We start from the raw sequence: 21,950 nt of genomic DNA on the forward strand, positions 1-21,950 counted from the left end.
TCTTTTGTTTTACTGGACACAGTATCTTACAGACGTGTTCATTCTGGTTAGAGCTCTAGGGTTCAAGCAGCCATTAAAGCAGTTCAAACGAAACTGAATCTAACTTTTGAAGTCAAGGTATTTTTGATCTTTTGGGGTCAGGGTTGGGGGAGGCACTGAATTATAGAGAAGAAAATTGATAGGATTATTCAGACTGCACCAGTTTTGTGGCCCCACTGCTTTTGGGGGAACATCTGTGCTCAGGGGGGCGCTCGGGCTTGGGCAAAGGAGACCGGTAGACTAGAGGAAGGACTTGGTCAACTTAGGGGGTCTTTCCCAACTTCTACAAGCAGCCAACTTAAACACAGGAGGGAAAAAGAGGCCCCAAGGCCTTCCAGAGGCTTTGTAAGAGAGAGACCAGAAACCACATTTTACGGAGGACCCTTGGTAGGAAAGAAGCCCTTCCAAACACGCTGAATATTTCATTTCTGTGGGGAAATCTGGTGATTCATCTTTCCTGCGCATATGTAACCGATTCCGCCTAAAGGTGCATTTAAATAATAATAATTAGCTAGAAGGAGCCTAAAGGGGATATTTACATCTTTGTAGGAGGGCTGCTCCTCCAGTGATGGATGGTGGACCGGGCTGCCAGGGCTGCTGCCGAGGCCGCCGCTCGGTTTCTGCGAGGCCAGCGGCGGGGGCGGCGGCGGGGGCAGGTCAGGGCCGCCGGGGTCACCCAGTTTTCCGTCCTCCTGCAGCAGCCGCGAGGAGTTCAGCGCCAGCGGGAAAGGCCCCGCGGCGGCCAGCGGGCGGTCCCGGCTGCTCCCCTTCTCCGACAGCCCTCTGCCCTGGAGGAATCGGCCGCCGCCGACCAAGGGGTCCGCTAGCAGGACCCCCGTCTCCTCGTCTTCCTCCTCGTCGTCCTCGGGCTCTCGACCTTCGTCCTCCTCCTCCTCGCCCTCGGGGGGCTTGTGGCCCTCCACGTCCACCTCCTGCTCCTCTTCCTCGTCGTCCTCGTCCTCGGAGCTGTCCTCGCTGGGGTAGCTGCAGCTGGTGCCACCGGGGGACAGGAGGCCTCGGGGGTGCGGCTGCGGGGCCAGCGGCGGGGGCGGCGGGGGCGGCGGCGGCGGGGCCGCGTGGTGGCGCTCGGAGCCCGGCTCGTCGGGCTGCGGGGGCAGCAGCAGCAGCGGCGGCGACGGCGGCTGCGGGGGGTGGTGGTGGTGGTGGTGGTGCTGGTGCGGGTGGTGGTGGTGGTGGTGGTGGTGATGCGCTGGGGCCGAGTGCGGCGCGCCCGCGGACGCCCCGTGCAGCTTGGCCAGGCTCTCCGCGTCGTCCTTGCCGCCCACCGGCCGGAAGGCGCTCGAGTGGTGGTAGCTGCCTCCGCCGGCTTTGCGCCCCTCCAGGAGGTGAGGGTGGGGGGCCGCAGGTCCTCGGGCGCCCGCGGGGCCCGCTCCGGCGGCCCCGGCCACCGAGCCCGGGTCGGCCGGGGGCGTGGAGCCCGCACTGCAGTCCCCGCCGCCGCCGCCCGGGGGCGACTCGAAGAGCGCGTCGCGGGCCCCCGCGCCGCCCGCAGGAGGCGGCTGGCCGGAGCCCGGGCCGTTGGCCACGACCGGAGGGGGCTGACCCGGCGGGGGCGCCGCTTCGGCGCCTGCGCCCGCGCCCGCGCCTCCGGGCTCGGCCAGGTCCAGGAAGGCCTGGCGCAGCAGGGCCGGGCTTTCCCCCAGCGCGCAGCCGAGCGCCGAGGGCGGCTGCGGCGGGGGCTGTAGGTACGTGGGCACCGGAAGCCCGCCCGGGGTCCGCGGAGGCCAGAACATGCAGAAGGGCGGATAGAAGGCGTCCTTGCGGCCCGCCGGCCAAAAGAGGCCCGACAGGCCGGCCTTGGGCGCCGCGCCCGCGCCGCCCGCACCCCCCAGGGCCTCGGCCGCGGCGCCCGCGTCCTCCTTTTTGTGGCACAAGCCGAAGGCGGCGGCGGCGGCTGGGAAGGTGTAAGGATGCGGGAAGAGGCCCCCGCAGCCCGGGAACTTCTGCAGCACGCCCCCGAACGAGCCCTTGCTGGGCACCGGGATGACCGGGTAGCTGCGCGGCCCTTTGGCGCCGGCCGCCGCACCCGCGCCGGTCACGCAACCGCCCCCGGCGCCGCCCCCGGCTGCCCCGGCGCCACCCGAGGCCGCGGCCACCGAGAGGCTGGCGGCGGCGGCGGCCGAGAGGCTGGCGGCGGCCACGACGGCAGCCTCCTGCAGCGAGTCGTCGTCGTCCTCGAAGCGCGGCCGCTTGTGATGCGGCGCGTGCGGCGCGCCGGCCAGCTCGGCCAGAGGCGGCGGGGGCGGCGGCGGGGGAGGCGCCCCCAGCAGGTGCGGGCCCAGGAGCCCCCCGCCCCCGGCCACCGCCGCCGCCGCCGCCACCGCGGCCGCCTTGACTGAGCTGAGCGGATGGCAGGCGGGGTGCGTGCCCGGCTGGGGCAGCGCGCGCTTTCGGCTCCCGCCGTTGAACATGGCCTTGACGTCCTCCCAGGCGAAGACGAGCTCGTCCTGGGGGCTCTTGTCCGTGAGCTTGAGATGACGGCGCCACGAGTTGAAGTTGGCTGCGTCCGGCTGCGTGTACTTGGCGTCGGGCGTGCGGTGGGAGTGGAAGATGAACTTGTTGGGCGAGAAGTACATGTTGCAGTAGCTGCATTTGATGCACTTGGCGCGCGAGCTGTTGTAGCGCGCGGGGATGAAGCTGCCGCGACAGCCCCAGGCGCACTCGTGCGAAACGTCGAAGGCGAAGTTGTCCGGCAGCTTGGGCGGCCTGTTTTCGCCTAGGAACGACTTGCACAGGCGCTCGGCCTCGCGCTTGGTGATCATGCCGCAGCGGCGCGAGGAGATGGGCATGGCCCCGGCGCGCCGTAGGATCTCCAGCTGCACCGGCGTGCACTGCACGCACGTGATGCCGAGCGCCACGCGGCGGTTGTGGATCTCGTTGTAGCTGAAATTCTTGAGGAGCGTGTTGGAGATCTGCGCCAGGCATAGGCGCTCCTGCCCGTCGATCACCAGCGACACGATGGGAATGCCGTAGAGGATCACCTGGCCCACCTGGTTGGGTTTCAGGTTGGCGTGGCCCGGTCGCGGCTGGCTCAGCGCGTCGGGCTGGAAGGCGCTCGACGGCGACGCCAGCAAGATGTCGTTGGGCCCCGGCAGCGGGCTGGAAGCCATCTCCTCCGCCGGGGAAGCCCGGGCCGAGCCCTCCGGGTCAGCCTTGGAGACTGGAAGGGAAAGGAGAAAGCGTTGGCTAGAGCCTTTTCAGTTTACCAAAGAGAGGGGTGGGCTGTGCTGCTAACTGAAGAATTATCACAATAACTTCCTTCGGTTAAGATATAATTATCACTGGGCGAAGGGACCAAGTTTCGGACACAGGGAAGTTCTCTCAAATTTCTTCAGGCGATCCTTTGGAAACGCGGGGATTTGGAAGTACTTCAGTTCTAAATATCCCACGTAAATTTTTAAAAAGTCACTTCCTAAGGAACTCTAGACCTTATCCCGGATTTATGGAAGCCATTAGAATAAAATGGCATGCCTGTTAGAAATTAGGAAGTAATGATGACAGTTGTAACTAGGACAGGTTACAGAAGTTATGGAAAACTGAGGCTTGGCCATTGAAGCCCAAATTGTAAACGAGAGACCATTCACATTTGCTTGAAAATAGATTGATTTTGGTTAAAACAATAAACCCAAGCTTTTAAAAAAGCACTGTTTGCGGTATCTGTGGTTTCCTTGGGGGAAATTCACTGCTGGTTGAGACATAGCTCATTAAAGCAAACGAAAGCCCTTCTCCCTGATCTTTGCCATTAGATATTTTGATACTTAAGTTAGAAATTTTGGGGGAAAATGTACAGAGCTATATGCAAGTTTACATCAAAATAGGTGTTTCAAGTTTTCTAAAAGCTGCTTGCTAAATTGAGTGGTTCTGGCTCTAATAGGTCGATTAAAAAATGAAATTGTAGACTTGAAAATATTCAGATACTGTTTTCCTGTCATTTCCATGACAATGAGCAAATGAGTACAGGCGAGAGTGTTAAGCCCAGAAGAAGTGCAAAGAAACGGAACAGCTCTTGGGGATCCTTACTGGTGGGCTTTAAAAGGCAAATTTAGTTGTAAGGTGAACCACTTTCTGTGACATTTCTTTTTCTGATTTGTGTAGATATCTCTTCACCTTATAGGGGGAATAAGTGCCCCACAGTAGGGATAAACCTTGGCCTTGATAATCTGTGGGAGCGCTGAAAGCGGAAGCCCAGGGTTGGGCCTGTGGTAAAATTGCTGTCATCTCTGGTCAGTGGGGTACTTAATGGGGGAAAACAGCCAGTAAATTGAAAATACACCAAAAGCAAGCGAAAGAAACCTTTGTGATGACAGTAAGTCAAAGCAAGCAAAGTGGCTCATTCCCTGAGAAACCAACAGTGACCTTCGCACATCTTCTTGTCCAGGGCAGCTGCTACGAGTATGGTTTGCCCTGGAAAATCACCGGTGGCAGTGGCATCACCATCCTCCCCAAGTACGCTGGAGTTTGTTACTATAGAGATTTCACTGAATACACTAGCATACCCCTTTACCCAGATGGTCATATCCTTGTCCTCTCTGGGTTCCTGTAACGTCTATCCTGACAACCTTCGCTCTTCTGACCCCTGGATCCTCAGTTCTCATTACATTCCGTGGTCTCCAGGAAGGTTGAACAAACGCGATCAAAGAGAGGAAAGCTGGGCTTGTCACTTCGGATGGATCAGTATTTCCAGGGCACAGGGCGTTAAATGGCACCGTGATACCTGGGCCTGAAATAACCAGCCCTAGCTTTGCCAAATGGTCCTTCAGTGCTCATCCCCGCTCCCCAAACAAGATTCTCATCTTATTAGACCCTGGGATAATGGCAACTCTCGCTCCGGAGCGATGTGCTCAGCGGGCCTGGCCCTATCGGGGAGCTGCTCTACGTTAAACACCCGCCGCCTCCGCAGCGCTGGCCCGGCAGACGTGTGTCCGACTGGGTGTGCTCCAGTTTCACCCCAAGCGCTCCCAGAAACTCCTGTCAGAGCAGAGACACATATAAGAGGCTTTAGGTAGGAAGATTTTTTTTTTTTAAGTGAGTGATGGAAGAAGAGACAATTAAAAGTTAGTTTATCCGAGGAAGCTGTCGAACTTCCTTATCCGACTTACGAGCCAATGACCCCCAGCTAAACTCTCCTGGCTCCCAAACCAATCACCACCGAAGCCCTCCGCTGCCGCTCAACCTCACCAGGAAAATCCCACCGCTGGGGATCCCAAATCATGGACCGCGAGCTGTGCGCCGAGTGGGGGCCGGCTGGTTCCGGCAGTACCTGGTAACCCCTAGCTGTCTTTACTCGCGTGGCTGCGGGCCCATCTTCCGAGGTCGCTCGGAGGCGAAGCATCCAAGCGGATCCTCGAATCCAGCGGGCGGGACTTCGGAGGGCTCCGCGTGCAGATGCTGGCGCTCGTCGGCGCTAACCGCTCTGGTACCCCGGTCGGCTGAGAAGGACCGCCCGAATTGCGGCGGGGCGTCCCCTCGACCGTAGTAAGTGTGGGCGCGCGGAAACCGCGGCAGGCGAGCCCCAGGTGGAGCGCAGTCTGACAGCGCCTTTCTCTGTCTCTGAACTCGTGTCGGACCGAGGGGACGCCACCCAGCGGGCAAGGTGACGTCACCGTCTCCCTGACACTCCACATTAAAGGGCTGGCATGTTACAGGCAGGGAGGAGGGAGAGCGAAAGGCAGAGTGAGCAGATTCTTTCTCAGCAGGCACGAAAGCTAACACCTAAACCCACCCGCAATCGACAACAACCTCTCCAACCCGAAGCAAGCGCAGCCGCGGTGCTGGAGCTGCAGATCTGATTCAGCCGTAGAAAGCCCTGTAGTCTGCGTGCATCCCGGGGACCTGGATCCCGGAGGCCCCGGATTCTAGAAGGACGCCTCTAAATTGACTGTATCCCTGCCCGTTATCGTCTCCTCCCCTCATTTCTCTGAGCCACCCTGCTTTGCGAATGCTCCCTCGGGTACGCAGCGCAAATCTGTTGCCTCACTGTGTCTCCGAAGATAGAGGAACCGCACTTAGCCCGAGAATAGAATAGTTTCAGCGGTCCACTGAAACACTGTGCAATGAGAAAAGCCGGGGAGGAAGGGAGTTTCTGAGTAGCGTGCCCAATCTAAAAACTTGGAAGGAAGCATGGAGAATGTCTTCACTTTGGAATATACGTTTGCCCTTTTTTTAGGACAAGATGCAGAGCGGCATTCTCTATTTTGGAAAGTGCGATTGAGTGAGGACCCCAATGAGAGCATGTGTGCACTCATCAATCAACTTCATTCGGAATAATTCTCTAACCCATTTTGTAAAAGCCATGCAGGCTACCTCAGCACAAGGAAAAGCTGAGACACGAAAGCAGGGAGGGCCCCAACCTTGACCTGAACTTCCGCAAGTTGTGGATACTCCCAGGGAAGTAAATTCTCAGGGAATTATGTGGAAGCAAGCCCTTTTAAGAAAAGGAAATAACAACAACAATAATGATGATGGGAAAGGACCATTTCCCATAACTTCCACAAAGAAAAGCATATATACAACATAGTGAAGTGTCAGTGTATCACTTCCTAATGGATCAGCTATTAGGAGTCAAAATGACCACTTCTCCTTTATCAGAAAGGGATAAAATTGCCTATTTAGAGGACATTCTAAGAAGAATACCTACAGGGAGTGTGATTGGGAGATCTTTTAAGTTTTTCCTTTACTATCTGAGCCAAGATTTCAGTTGCCGCCTGGTGAAACACACAGGCTTAGAGTTGGGTAGTCACACTGTGGAAATGGTTGAAAAAACAACCTCCACTAACCCGGAAGCCCGGCGGGACTACCTCATAGCATCAACAGACCATCACTAAATTCGAGCATGAATGTGTGAAAGCACTTCATTAAAGGTCAGTAATACCAAAGAGTCAATTGAACAAAAAGTGAGGGATACAGGAATTGTGGCTATTTTAAATGAATATGCAAAAAACAGTTTCAGAGCCACAAAAATTGTAACGTTTGTTCGAGCATGTTTCAAACAGCAGTGAAGTAATATTTCACCCAACTTCTAGTTTCTGAAGACCTTATGGGCACAAATTGGGCTCTGTCCTAAGGGGCTGAAATCAACGAAATGCTCCCTAAGTGCCCTCCAAACCTCCTATCCTAAAAGTAGGAAAACTCATGCCTAGCTCATTTGCCAAAAGAGCATCATTTTCATTCACAAATCCATTCCCGTGGAAAGCTGAAGGCTGCCCACCCACCTGCTCTTCTGAAGTTTTCAGGGCCTTGGCCTGATTCTGCCTCCTCTCTGAGGTCAGATGATGGTTTAGTCACTAAATTGTGTCCCATTCTTGTGACCTCATGGACTGTAGGCTGCCAGGCTCCTCTGTTCATAGGATTTTCCAGGCAAGAATACTGGAGTGGGTTGCCATTTCCTTCTCCAGGGGATCTTCCTGACCCAGGGATCAAACCCTGATCTCCTGCACTGCAGGCAGATTCTTTACTGACAGAGCTACCAGGGAAGCCCCTGAGGTCTGAGGTCAGGGCTGAGGTCTGAGGTCAGGGGTTTGCACAAAAGGAGGGCTCGGCTCCCTCACATTTTCTAGAACCCGGGCTACTAGAAAGAAAGCCTGAACTGCATGGAAAGCCTGGAAATTGGACAAATTTTAAGACCAAAAATGAGAAGCAATGAAAAGCCTGTCCCCTCATTAATGTACCACAGGGAGATGTGTGGTCACTGCCAAGCAGGAAGAATCACGGGATCTTCCCTTTTGGTTTTGCTGTTCCCATCTGTGCCCCCAAAGGCTCCTTCTCCTCTACAGATCCCTATTTTTTTTAAAAAATTTTTTTGAAAAGAGAAATGGGATGAACCTTTGCCTTTCCTCCCATCCTTGGTACTCTGAGGACTGAATCCACACCTGAGTGGTACCTGTAGCCACCCCCTTACATCATCGTTCAACATAAACATTTATACTTTACCTTGGTGACTTACTGGGCATACAAACCTGAGATTTTTTTTTTTTTAATGCAAAGAAATTTCACTGGAAAGAGAAATGTATGATGTTAAGTACTTTTGCACCAATAATTCTAAAAATAGCATGGCATTTTATTACCCCAGCAAGTCTAGGGCGTCTGTTTGAGCTGTCAGGCCAATCATATTTTTGAAAGATTAAGGTGGAGAACTGTAATTCAAAGCTAGACTCCGTGCTCCAGCAAATTCTCACCACGAATCTGGAGCCGGACTTCGGAATTACAGCCTGATTATACGTTTTGAGTTAGTGAGCAACTTTCTGCCACTCACTATCTCTCTGATTCTTTGCTGTCTCCTAAGCTTGAACAGGCCTCCTCATGGTTCTCCACTGCCTTTCTATTTTCTTCTTCCAGACCAAGGGCGCCTGATCCTTGTCAGTCCCTGTCCTGGCCCCTGAGAGCTTGGCAAGCTCAGGGAGGAGCAGGCGGTGGCAGGAGGCAGCGGGTAGGGGCCGAGTTAATCAATGCTTTCCTATTCGAGCTGACATGCATTTTACACGTCGGGACTCTCCTCAGCCGGCTAATTGATTCAAATTGTTTTATTGGTTAAACTGGTGTCACCCGTTTGCATGATCTATCACCGCACGGAGGAGAGCATTTCCACTCTCATCTCCGTTCTGGGCGGCTGCGGTTTACCCAGGCCAGGGACAGGTAAAGGAGCCCAGACATCGGACCCAAAGGAAAACCACAAACCGAGCTGGCTGCCTCTGAACTGGAGAAGCGACGCCTCGATGCAGGCGCACGCAGCGGGCGCGGCTGCGTGGATGAAGGTTTCCAGCTTCAGAATTTAACAATCTGTTGAAGCGAACCCACACTTGACCGGGGCTTCCTCCACCTTGGAAGCTGGCTATTTCTCAGAGGCGGCGTGTGATCTCTGGGGTCTGAGTCGAAGGCCAAAGCAGAGGAGCTGTCCGCGGTGCTGACCCGGTGCAGCGCTTCGAGGCGTAGCAGATCCTACCTCGTTCAACGCCTTCCCGGAAGAAGCCTCCAGCCTATAATCACTGGAGCCCTTATTCTGGGCTCTGGGACCCAGCATGGCTTTGCAGACTTAAGAGACAGGCAAGAAGCGACACAGAAACACTGCCCCCCCCTTCTTCTGCCACACCTGCTCCATTTCAAAGGACTCCATCTCCAGCCACTCCCCACCCCCACGCCTGTGTTTTGCATTGACCCAAAAGAAAGATAAAGGCCTTAATATAAATTCATTAAAATCAGAAACAACAGATATCCCCTGTCTTTCTAGTCTCGGCCTCGATACTGGAGAGCCCATGACAGTACAGATCAAAGAAACAGCCTCTCTCTCTCTCTCACTCATTCCCTCTTATTCCATTCTCAGCTCTTAGGCAGAAATATTACTGCTTCCACGTCCCTGCAAGAGGTGTCCTTGGCATTGATGTTTGTGCATCAGGTAAGGCAAGAAATGGTTTCCTGGTAGTTCCAAGTCTGCAAAACGAGACCTGCATGGCCCAGAATGAAACCAGAAGACTAGCAGAACTAGCAGAGATGGAAGAATTCTTGTATATCAGAAAGTACAGGCAATTCAGTTAGGTTGAAACTGGGTACAGATTTCTCCTCACTTACTAGTTGTGGAATTCTGCTTTGATGCTTAACCTCCCTAAACCCCAGTTTCTTCATCTGCAAAATGAAGAGATTGATATGTAACCCACAGGGGTGTTGTGAGGATTAAATAAGATAATATATGTAAAATGCTTGGCACACAGTAGTCACTTAATATATGCTAGCTTTAAAAGCACTTTCCTTGGAGAATGGAGACAAGGGTTAGGCCTGAACAGTTCCAAGATATGTTTGGAGTCTTTAATAGCTCCAGAATAAAAGATTTCAAAGGCATTTCAGTTTCATGGTGAGCATAGAGGGAACCAGGTTCCCTGGAGGAACCTTAGTTCTTTTCATTAAAATTTTATCCTGTCCCCTAATTGGTCTAGTGTTTATTTTGTATACAGGTGGCCAGAACCTTATCTTCTATTTGTTTAACCCATTTAAAATAAGTTGATAATAAAAATTAGCAGTGGTAATTGCTGTAATGATAATAATTGCTGATAGTCTTTAGTTCCCCCTTTCTACCCAAAAGAGCTTTCTGCAACCTAGAAAGCTGAGCTTAGACTCCCTGGTTTTCCCTCCATTGCTTTGGCTGGAATTACATGAAGGAAACAAAGGACCAGGAGCAACCCAAAACTCATCCATTATGGAAGTCATAGAAGATATGAGAAAATCCTCTGAGCCTTCTCTAAAATACTGTTCATAAACAGGACCCCTTTTCCTGGGGCCAGAGTATCTGAAGAGAAGTACAATGAGAGCACAAACCTAAAAATCTAAATCAGAATTGAGGAAAGGAAGAGAAAATGAATACATTTTGCACTGTATCCTGGCCCCAGTGATTCCTTCATTTCCTCATGCAGCAATGAGTATGGGAATCAGTGAGATTCTTTCTTATTTCAAGCAAACCTTTATACGAAATAGAGACTGTAGGAGAAGGAACCAATGTTTAATTTCCCTTAAAACATTCTCCCAAGAAAATTTGCCCTTGGGTGAGTGGCAGAGAGAGCTGTTACACCACCAGTTCACAGAGGCCAAGGACTAATGGAAATATTTGCTACTGGACTTTCTCCTTTATAAAAAAGAATTCACATTTCTTCATAAGTCCTCACAAGCTTGTAAATACAGCAAAATACACACATGCACCCATAGTTTACATGAAGTAGTAAAATCCAGAATGGAACATGAACTTGGTATACTGGGTGGTTACTTAGCAAGTATTAGTGGACCAAGATAAAATGCAAAGGAACACAAAATACCTGAGGACACACGTAAGGCTACAGATGCACGCTCCCTGAACATACCTAGGAATGTGCATCAAAGAGAGACATTGGCACAAGGAATAGTCCACTAGGCTCTCACCCTTCCTTCTCTTCTCCTTTCTCTCTGTGCATGCATACACATATGTGCCTGCCCCCTCCACTTCCCTCCTCCCCATGTTGGGAAGGAGGGAGTCCTTTGAAATGGAGGTGGTCCCAGCTGGAAAACCCCAGAGCTCATTTAGATCACATCACTTCAGGCTTTTGTCTCTGCTTCTGAATAACCTAGGCCGCTACAACAAAAGGATAGGCATCTACATGGAGTTTTCATTGGCAAAGATGCGTCTCAAAGATGCTGCTATAATAATGAATAACAAGGCAAGATGCTTGCCTTTTTTGATTGCCACTCCTAAAGAAAGGAGAGGAGAAAGGAGAAAAGGAAAAGGAGAAAGTGGAACAAGAAATAAAGACTGGGAGAGAAAACTAGGCGAGTATCTTAGTGGATTTATGCAAAAAGAGTCTAACTGTATGAAGACTTCAACTACCACCAAGACCAAGAAATGTGGTTTGAGGCTTTAAAAAACAAAAAACTGGCTCTTTTGTTTCAGGGAAGCAATTTAAGAAGTAACTGAGGCTGAGGATGCAGAACGGGTGTGGAGCAGGATCTTTTATATCTTGAAGAGGGGAGGCAGAGGAATAGGAGTAGGGGGAGGGGCTGTAGACTGTCTGTTGACATGTCACAAGAGAGAAAATGACATAGATATACATTTAACATCTCCCCAGCTGACACTGGTGGAAGGAACATTGGATTTTATTTCCTGGGGAAATGAAGACATTCCCTTCCCCCATTTCCTGTTCTTTTCCCTCTCACTCCTCCCTATTTGAAAAATTTTTCCTTTGCCATCAAGCTTGATCCCATTAGCTAATACATTATTAAAGTATCATGTGCTCTCAGGCTGCCCAATAAGCATCATGACTTCAGCTTTCCTCCTGCCTGCAGTTGTTAGCTCAGTGGTAGCAAAAGGTGAAATTAGATATTAGCAAAATAAATCCCAGGGTAGAGGGGGTTAGAAATCTGAGTCATTGATTTTTTTTCCCCTGAAAAGAATAGCAAGCACTGAATATTCAGAGAGAATATTGAGAGGAATTTTCTATTTTTGTGTACTTAAAAGTACTTTTTAAGCAAAAAGGCTTTCCCTCTTGAGGTTAGGGGTTCAAAGTGAAAGCAGAGCTAACCAGATCAAAGACAATAACCAGTTCCAAACTTTTGCAAGATGCATTATGATATCATCGACAAACTCTTAATGTTGGCAAATAATTAAATTTTCCATCTTTTAGAACTGTGTAACCTTGGGTGTCTTAGAAACAAATTGTACAAACAAACCACGGAGATGAGCACTGAGGGTTTCAGAGGAGATATAATGAACCAACTTTAATTACTAACTTGAAATTAAAAATGTAATATACAGATTTAAATTTATTTTCACCTAAATTGTGTATAAAATTATATGGCTTTTGCAGGCTAAGAAATGCTTTGTAACCAGCCATGCTACTAAAAAGTCTGAAGTAGTTTCCAAAACCGAGTTCCCAGACTCACATAGTAATAATGATACATTTATCATTACTGATGACCACCTACTGGGTAATTATTGCTTTGTTACTACTATTACAATCAAGAGATTTCTTTATTTACTGTTAACATTCACTTAAAACTGAATGTTAATGACTGTTCTGAATTCACCAAAGAGAGTTTTCTGTTATATTTCAGAAGTACTTACGTTCTGATTCAGAAATGGAAAACCATCTTATAACAGAGAGGAAGGCTGGGCAAGCACTCGGCTCTCACCCTCTTGTGAGAATGAAAACAGCATTTGGAGGAATTCTGGAGCAAAATTTTCCAGCTCGGAGTTGCAAAAGGTTAACATAATGCAACCACTTGACTTGTGCTAATTATGTAAGTATTTTATTACAGGAGATTCATTCATTATTGATACTTGTTTGCAGTAACTTCCTGCTTGGGGGAGTTATATTTTATATGAGAAGTAAACAACCCTCGGCTCCAGGGCTGGCCTCCTCTCCTCCAGATCTGATTTCCTCCCACCCCTTTGTCTAGTTTCACAACCCTACGGGGTTGTTGTGTCCCTATTGAGGCAGAAAGACAATTCCTTAAACTGTCCTATTCTTCCCCATTCAGAACTTCCCAGTTCTTTAAAGGGTAGAAGCTCAGGGTTTGGAATGTTGAGATGGGGATGAAGTAGATGAGAAAAACTAGTTTTAGTGTTTTCTTTCATATCACATGATGACAAGTAAGAATTTTCATTAAAAATCTGGACTCCTTGAGGCCACCAACCTACTTTGGAAGCTCTTCTCTGCTCCCGCCCAGAAAAGCCAGGCTGGCCTTTGGTATATCCAAATCTGGTCCTCAGGGAAGTAGGGCTGGTGGAAGCTGTTAACCAATGGAAAAGCTACAGAAAAGGCTCCTTCCTGCCCCTAAGTCAGAACCCAACCTCTCAGCCAGTGGTGGTTGCTACAGTCCACAATATTTTCTTCCCAGGGTCTGTGACAAGCTGTACTAGGAAAAGACATGACTTTCCTTACAGAATGGACTCACTGAAGGCCTGAGGATTGTGCTGGATCCTTGGCTTAAGGGTCCTCAGAAATTTCACTCTGAAAGCATATGCTGGCCATCTGAGCCTGGCCATCTGGTGAGAGGCCAGTGTTTCCTAAAGGGGTCAAAAGACTGGCATTGGCCTCCAACCTAGGAGCAAGGGTTTCCTCTTGGGATTTCTTCCAGATTCTGAGATCCCTGCCTAAGAGTCTCAGTTCAGAACTGGGGTGCATACAAGGTGCCAGAGGTCACCATGCTTAAGACCCTTAAAGAGAGTCAGGAATTAGAGATGATGGAGAGGCAGGGTAAGAGCATTTAGCAGTGGTGTGTGTGTGTGTGTGTGTGTGTGTGTGTGTGTGTGTGTGTGTACTACCCTGTTCTTCAAGGTTCTACTGTGGAAGGATGAGAATGAACCAGTAAGAGGCTGAAGTCCCAAAATTTCAGACAGGTTTTTAAAAAGAATAAAATGGTATTGTTTGGGATGGAGTGAGGAGGTGGCTTTAGGAAGGTGCCTGCAAGCTGGGATTGGGCAGGACTTGCCAAAGGCCTGGGCAGAACTGACAGAGCTCAAAGACTAGATTCATCCCTTTGTGTCTACTATCTAGCCTAGAACTTCAGCACTTTGGGAATGACAGATGGCTGGAGGGTGACTAGAGGCTCAGAGGGCTCTGGGAAGATAAGTCCGGTCTAGAGGGGAGGGAATGGGTAAAGTGCTGAGACTGGGTCTTTGATGGGTGCTGCAGGCTTGTTCAGCACAACCCCCATTCCCCTGGGTGTCTTGCTTCCCTGCATCTATCCCATGACTGGGTGCCTGGGTGGAACCGCTCTGCCATCTACAGAGAAATGCCGTTCCCAGCAAGGCTTACTTAATGGTCCTTTAACAAACTCTTCGATCTCTCTTTGGCCGCCCTGGCTCTTCGGTGCCTCCTCCTCCTTCCTTTCTCCACTGCCTCCATCAGTTATTTATGACCAGCGTTAATTATTCACGAAAAGAGAAAACTCCAGCTTTGGGAACTTTACTAGGAGCATTTGGGTGTTTCTGCCTTTCCCGCCTCCGGGTGGGCTTGAGTCTTGGGGATTTTCAGTTTGGTTGGATCCTGCTTTGAAGTGGGGAAAGGGAAGCCCAATGGTTGGGCAGTGGGGACGCGAGAGGGTGTACTCCTCGTCTGGGTCGGCTCCAGCCTCTGCCTGCGAAGTGTAAACTCCGGGTCAGCGCCTGCTCTGCTGGCCAGGTGTGAACTCCCGGGACCGGAAGTTACCAGGCGCGCTCGAGGGAGTCGCTGTCCCAGCTTAGAGGTGCTGAAGCCACACGTGGGCACTGGGGCTGTGGGCTGCGGGGGTGTGGGAGGGAAGATGCGGCCGCAGTCCCAGGCAGGGAAGTCTCTTTCCACAGCGTCTTGAAAAAAAAAATCTTCTCTATTTCTCTGTCTCCAGTCCCCGCCCCACCCCCGCAAGTGACACTAGAACGCTGTAACCAAAGATTAATTGCCTTAATCAAATCGACCCACCCTCTGCAATTAATCTTTTAGCAACAAATTAGAGACAATTTACCTCAACCTTCCGGGTCAGGCGGAGAGAGGAGGTAGGATGACAGGGTGGAAGAGTTTGACAAAATCCACAAACGGTGCGGGGTGGGGATTGGGAATGGGTGTGCGTTTAAAGCGGGGGGAGGGGGCGTGGTGGGGGTAAGAAAGGAGAGGGGGTAGGGGTCAGCTGTAGGGTTGTGGCGGCGATCAGAAGTTCCTGGAGTCCCCTTCAATCCAGTTTTCTCCGAAGGAGGGGAGGCCGAGCGCGGAGGACGGGGCCACTTACCTGTCTGCGCCGCCCTCGCGGTCTTCAGCCGTCCGCGCGCGGTCCGCCGCTCCTGCCTCGCTCTCCGCTGCTCCACCGCCGCTCTCCGCCGTCCGCGGTCCTCTGCACTCCAGCTCGCGGTCGGGTTTTCCGCCGCGACTCTGTCCCGTCCCGACTCTCCTGTTCTCTGCGGTCTTCCGCAGACACCTAGCTCTTCCTACTCCCTTCCCGGCCAAGTTCGTAAGTTTGGGGTGAGGGTCGCTCTCCTGGAGCCCAGCTTCTCCGCTTAGCTTGCTCAGATCCGCACCCCCCTACCCCACTCCCCAGCCCAGATCTAGGTCTCTGACGCCGCCTGTTGGTCAGGCAGGGCAGGGCAAGGAGAGGAGCGCTGCGCCAACCTCGGCTTCCCACGCGTCACCCTTCCACGCCCAGCGGTACAAACTAAGGGAAGGGAGGCCAGGGTTGGAGGCCTGATAACTGGAGCGGGGCCAGAGGCAAGAGGGCACAATTTGCTCTGGGGACGTGCAGCCCAGGCAGGCAAGCTTGGGCTCCCTGCCAGGAGAAGGGTTATCGCAGGGCGCGCACGTGGGCGTCTCTCTCGCTGCCCCAGGGCCTAGGCTAAAAGCCGGCACCCTCCCCCACTCCTCTGGGGAAAAGACCACCTGAGGTGAGGTCAGGCCCGGAGGGCGGAGTCCACAGGGAGAGCTGGTCGCGGGCACCCTTTATGCGTCTTCAGCAAGGGGATGGGGCGGCGGGGGTGGGGGTGGGGGGCGGTGCCAGGAAACTGGCAAAAGGAGAATTAGCCCATCTCAATACCACCAGGGAGAAAAGCTTTGGAACCAAACTCATATGCTGCTTTTAAAAGTTAGCTGAATCCATCTCGTTATGAGTATCAGACGCTTTGAGGGGCGAGTCCAATCGAAGTCCAGGAGGGATGGTGGGGATATGGGCCACATTTGAGAATACTGGGGTGTCACAGAGGCCATCTTTCTGGCTCCCGCCTGGTCCCTCCCTAGGCAACTTTCCAAACGCCGGCACTCTCATCGCGTCCCTCTTCCCTTGGAACTTTGGGAAGCCTCGGTCTAGCCCTGAGTCCACCGAGACATCCACGGATTGGAGGTTCCCCCCTCACCCCCACCCCCCCACCATTCTCATCCTGTCTTTTTCATTGAAAGAATTGATGGACTGTTTCTCCGCTACCCCCTCCTTCTCTAATAAACGGTTCTCATAGATTATTCGACGCAGAGAAGGAAGGCGGCTGCTTAAAAAACAAAAAGCCATAGCCCTAATGAGTTCAATTACAATGTGGTAAACACATTGCCTCTACGCTTTAATTAAGCCTGCTGCCCAATTTTAACTCATTAGTAATTCATTAAGAGAACAGCCCGGTGCTGGCGGGTGGAATGCACCGCAGACCGACTGTGCGCCGTAGTCAACACGCGCGCAAGCCGCTGCCGGCTCTAGCGCTGCGTGAGAGCAAGTTCATGCACTAGACTGCCCTTTCCTAGATGCACGGGTCTCAAGTTCCTTGGGCTTGAGGCCGGGTTTGCAAACCTGTTGGGTGCGGAGTGGTGATGTGGGGCTAAATCACCGTGGCGGGGAAAATCTCTAGATTAAATGCGTCTTTCACTCCCAAAGTCAAATCTAGTTTCCGGTTACGGTGCACTTTCCCTCTTGCTTCTTTCACTTTGTACCAGCTTCTGGGGAAAAATCTAGATCTGACCTTAGCGCCCAGCTCTGGATCAAGCTTCAGGACCCCCTGACCCGGAGAAGCTAAGATATAAATCAGACTGTGATTTTCTTTTTCTCCGGGATGGGGGTGGGAGGTAGGGGGAGGAGACTGTTGGCTCAGAGAAATGGATATCTTAATGGTAAACTCTATTCCATCTTGCGATGATCTCTACTCTACGCCTGAGAGCAGAACTGGGGTTACAGCCGCATCTGAAACTTTGTCAGTTGAGACCGGCCCTCTTTATGGAAAAGAAACGGGGACAGAGAGTGGCAGAATGAATTACGCACAGGCAACGAGAACTCTTCTAGTCTTTCCACTTAATAATCAAGGGACAGAGTGCAAACATTTCAACTCGAGTCGTTCTTCTCCCCTTCAGTCCCCCTTTCGCGGCAGGTTCTCGGAAGAAAGTGCTGGCGTGTTCTGGGCGTCCTACCTTTCGGGTAGGACGGAACTCGTAGGTCTCTAGGCTCCAGTGTAGAGTTTCCAAAGAGAAGGGAAGGGCCAGTTTTAGTGCGGATTTGGTTTAGAAGCGGGTCTTCCGCCCCTTTTGTATTCCTGCTTTGGCGCCTTTTTTCGCTCGGAGAAAGAATTTGGCCTCGCGCGGCGGCCTACCGCGCCCGCTGGGTATTCCTATTTCTTTTCTCTCCGCGCTGGGCTAGTCCGGCTCCGCCTTCTGCAGGCAGCCCGGGACTCCCTAAGCTGTTGTCATTGCGGACCATCGCCCTGCCCCCTGGGCCTCAAGCACATGCCAGAGGCCGTTTGCCCTCTACATCCTGAAGCTTCTCCTTAGGGTTGCCCGTGCCTCTGCAGGCCCTGGGCCGTTCTCATCTCTGTCGTGAGCGGCAACTCGTCTTGGAAGGCAGAGGATGGATTGGATTTCTTCTCCGCGGAGGGTATTGCATCTCGCAGGCCAGCCGGATGGTGCCCCAGAAGCTCAGGGCTCGAGTCCGAATTTCTCTGACTAGTTTCTGTGCATTTGGAAAGCTTAAGAGGGTGGGGATAAAGCCTTTAACTTCCAGTCTACCCCACCCCTTTCCTCTCTCTGCCTAGAGGCAGGAAGGAAGTGCTGTGGGAACAGATTGGGTAGTCTGAGAACAGGGGTCATGCCAGGCTTCGCTCTCCCTGGATTCCCCAGAGTCGGCTGGGGAGAACTGTGTGGCCCACCTTGGTTTCGGCACTGGAGATTCGCGGTGGACCGGGTCACCGCAGGGCGGAGGCGGGGCGGGAGCTTCCTGTCGGGTGTGGCGCCCAAGGGTGCAGACCTAGGTCCGCGATCAAAGGCTCAGCAGAAGGTTTCGCGAGTGTTGCTCACTGCTGCTCTTCGCCGCTCGGCCCTGGTCCTTCTACCGCAGCAACAGCGCCTTCCTGCGCTCCGAGGACTGGCCGGGCGGGATTTGCCTGGAGGAGGGCCTCTCTCCGGCACAGAGTTCTTTGAAAGTATAAAAATCGGATGCCTACCTAAGGCGATCAGGGCGCCTAAAATTAAGGAGGGCGGCAGTGGGATGAGAAATGCATGTAAGTTGACAGCCTCGCAGGAAACCGCTCTCTTTCTTGGGATTTCCGGGTTTGGAGTCCAGTTAGATGTCTGATGGGGAACTCCAAGGTTCTCACCCTTTTATCCTCTGCTGGGGGAAAGTTGATGGGGCAAAGGTTTCGGAAAGGTCCCTCATGCCCAGTGTTAATTACAAGGGAAATAGATTATATTCCTTCATTTTTTCCCCTTCCTTAATGAAAAAAGACAGGGAAGTAAGATATAATTCATTTCTGTTGACAGTGGGATAAATAAGTACGTTTTTGGATTACTAAGAGTTGACTGCTGTGGGAGGATGGCTTCCTGACATTAGATGGGGACTCTACACTTGGCTTTGGGACAAGGAGGTGGCCTTGTTTATCAAGTGCTTTTGTCCAAGCTCCACTCCAAATAGCCCCTACCCTTTTTTTTTTTTTTTAACCTGAGAACAAAGGTAAAGGAGGCCGTTTAGGGTGCGTAGCTGCTAGGGATTTGCCTGGATCAACTTAAGCTAACATTTTGGCTTCTTGCAATTTGGTTTCTTTCGATTTCTTTTGCAACCACCCATAATACCAGCTACTGTGAAGATATATCCTTAGATATCAACTGTCTGTTAATATGCTAAAATTATTTTTAGGTTTCTGGAAGGGTATCTTCAGTGGCAGGCCTATTACCCCCATAGTTTAGGTCTGTAAATTGAGAGAGAAGGGTGGGGAGAGAGGAGGGGGGAGAAATAGGAGAGAATCAACTCTTTGGAATGGGATAGAAAGCAAAGACATTTATTAGTCCCAAGTAAGCAGGCTAGTAACTATGTACAAGCTGGCTTAACAGGAACTGAGAGAGCCTGGGCACTTGCTTATAAAAGGGAAGACTGAAGCTGGGAAAAGCATTGTGAGAGTGTACTAGTGAAACAGGACGTGTACTCTGACTCATGTTGGAGATATTTATTGAAGAGAAGGAAAAAATGTGTCCATGATTAAAGAATGTGGCTTGGAAGGGGGTGGGAAATACAATCAAAGAGGACAAATATCTGGATCCAAATGATATATACAATTCAAGAAAAGCTCTAAATCAGGGGCTATGGGAATGTGCATCGGATCTGAACAGTCGGGACTTCCCCTCTAGGTGTGTGTGGGGCCTAAACTCTACCCAGAGCTGTATGCATAGAAGCAGATGGGTTCTAGATCTACCGGGCACCAATAAACTCTTGTTTTCTTCTGTCACACTAAACTCTGTGAATGTTTTAACCAAAACCTCCCATGAGCAAGTCTCCTGTTTTTCTGTGTTTTTAGGCCCAGACGAATGTTTAGCACTAAGATTAAACCAAATTACTGTCTTGAAGAGAAGTGAAGTGAAAGTCATTCAGTCGTGTCCGACTCTTTGTGACCCCATGGACTATACAATCCGTAGAATTCTCTAGGCCAGAATACTGAAGTGGGTAGCCTTTCCCTTCTCCAGGGGATCTTCCCAATTCAGGGATTGAACCCAGGTCTCCCGCATTGCAGGCGGATTCTTTACCAGCTGAGCCACAAGGGAAGCCCGAATTACTGTCTTAACCCTTGAAAAATGGGATCAGTGAAAGCAGACAGTAGGCGATTTTTACCTGCTTAGTCAGTCCTGTCCCAGGGACAGGGGAGCCTGGTGGGCTGCCGTCTATGGGGTCGCACAGAGTCGGACACGACTGAAGTGACTTAGCAGCAGCAGCAGTCAGTCCTGTAACGTTGTGGCAGAAACCTAAATATTTTAGGCCCATAATCTAGCTTGGCCCTCAGGCATATTGACACTGTCTTAGTCTGTTCAGGCTGTTATGCTGCTGCTGCTGCTGCTAAGTCGCTTCACTCGTGTCCGACTCTTTGCGACCCTGTGGACTGCAGCCCACCAGGCTCCTCTGTCCATGGGATTCTCCAGGCAAGAATACTGGAGTGGGTTGCCATTTCCTTCTCCAGGGGATCTTCCTGACCCAGGGATCGAACCCAGGTCTCTGGCATTGCAGGCAGATGCTTTAACCTCTGAGCTACCAGGGAAGCCCATCCAAAGGTGATTAAGTCCTGATACCATCACCTTTGGTGGGGGTGGGGGGGGGTCAAGATTTCAGTATGAGTTTTGGGGGAAACACATTCAGACCATAGCACTGTCCTAACTGTGATATATCATACATTTGCAATGTGCATGAAATAATTTGACACATGTCGTTTTAATAGCACATTATTAACTCAAGCTGGAATCAAGATTCCTGGGAAAAGTATCAATAACTTCAGATATGCAGATGATACCACCCTAATAGCAGAAAGTGAAGAGGAACTAAAGAGCCTCTTGATGAAGGTGAAAGAGGAGAGTGAAAAAGCTGGTTTAAAGCTTAACATTCAAAAAAACTAAGATCATGGCATCTGGTCCCATCCCTTCATGGCAAATAGAAGGGGAAAAGTGGAAGCAGTGACAGATTTTATTTTCTTGGGCTCCAAAACCACAGTGGATGGTGACTGCAGCCATGTAATTAAAAGCACCTGCTCCTTGCAAGGAAAGCTATGACAAACATAGTGTATTAAAAAGCAGAGACATCACTCTGCCAACTAAGGTCTATGTAGTCAAAGCTATAGTTCTTCCAGTACTCATGTAGAGATGTGAGAGTTGGATCATACAGAAGGCTGAGTGTGGAAGAATTGATGTTTTTGAACTGTGGTGTTGGAGAAGACTCTTGAGAGTCCTTTGAACTGCAAGGAGATCAAGCCAGTTAATCATAAAGGAAATCAACCCTGAGTATTCATTTTAAGGACTGATGCTGAAGCTGAAGCTCCAGTACTCTGGCTACCTGATGCAAAGAGCCAACTCATTGGAAAAAAACCTTGATGCTGGGAAAGATTGAGGGCAGAAGGAGAAGGGGGCGACAGAGGATGAGATGGTTGGGTGGCATCACTGACTCAATGGACATGAGTTTAAGGAAACTCCAGGAGATAGTGAAGGACAGGGGAGCCTGGCATGGCAGTCCATGGCGTCGCAAAGGGTTGGACACAACTTAGCGACTGAACAACAACAAACTCTTAAGTGCAGTGCTCATCTCTCCTGCCTTTTGGAGGACACATACTCTATATTTATCTGGCTAGCTCAGAAGCAAAAATGTATTTAATATAACAAAAATGCCAGATTTCACTCTTCCATTTTTGTATCATATTATGTGAAATTACTTGATAGTCAAGCTATCCTACTGCAATAGGGCATTGAAGGAGGGGTTGATATAATTTCTTCTCTTTTTTTCTTGCTCAGGGAGACAATAAATACCCCACAGATTTTTTTTTTAAGCTTGCTATAAGCAGGAAGTAGTAAGAATTGATAGAAAGGATTTTGTATATAGGCCCAAAGTGTTAGATATAGGAGGTGCTTAGTCACTCAGTTGTATCCAACTCTTTGTGACCCCATGGACTGTAGCCTGCCAGGCTCCTCTGCCCATGGGGATTCTCC

At 50.8% G+C, this 21,950-nt stretch overlaps 1 protein-coding gene across 1 annotated transcript in view; it reads right to left on the minus strand.

The window, feature by feature from the left end:
- Positions 1-3,218, minus strand: part of SKOR2 (SKI family transcriptional corepressor 2) — a 41,642-nt gene extending 38,424 nt beyond the window's left edge. Inside the window, exon 1 of the mRNA XM_027526042.1 lies at positions 579-3,218. Coding sequence (XP_027381843.1) covers positions 579-3,170 — 2,592 coding nt within the window. The 5' untranslated portion in view covers positions 3,171-3,218. The remainder of the gene's footprint in view (positions 1-578) is intronic.
- Positions 3,219-21,950: the final 18,732 nt, after the last annotated feature.

The sequence above is a fragment of the Bos indicus x Bos taurus genome, chromosome 24 (assembly GCF_003369695.1).
Source record: "Bos indicus x Bos taurus breed Angus x Brahman F1 hybrid chromosome 24, Bos_hybrid_MaternalHap_v2.0, whole genome shotgun sequence".
In the NCBI taxonomy this organism is placed as follows: Eukaryota; Metazoa; Chordata; class Mammalia; order Artiodactyla; family Bovidae; genus Bos; species Bos indicus x Bos taurus.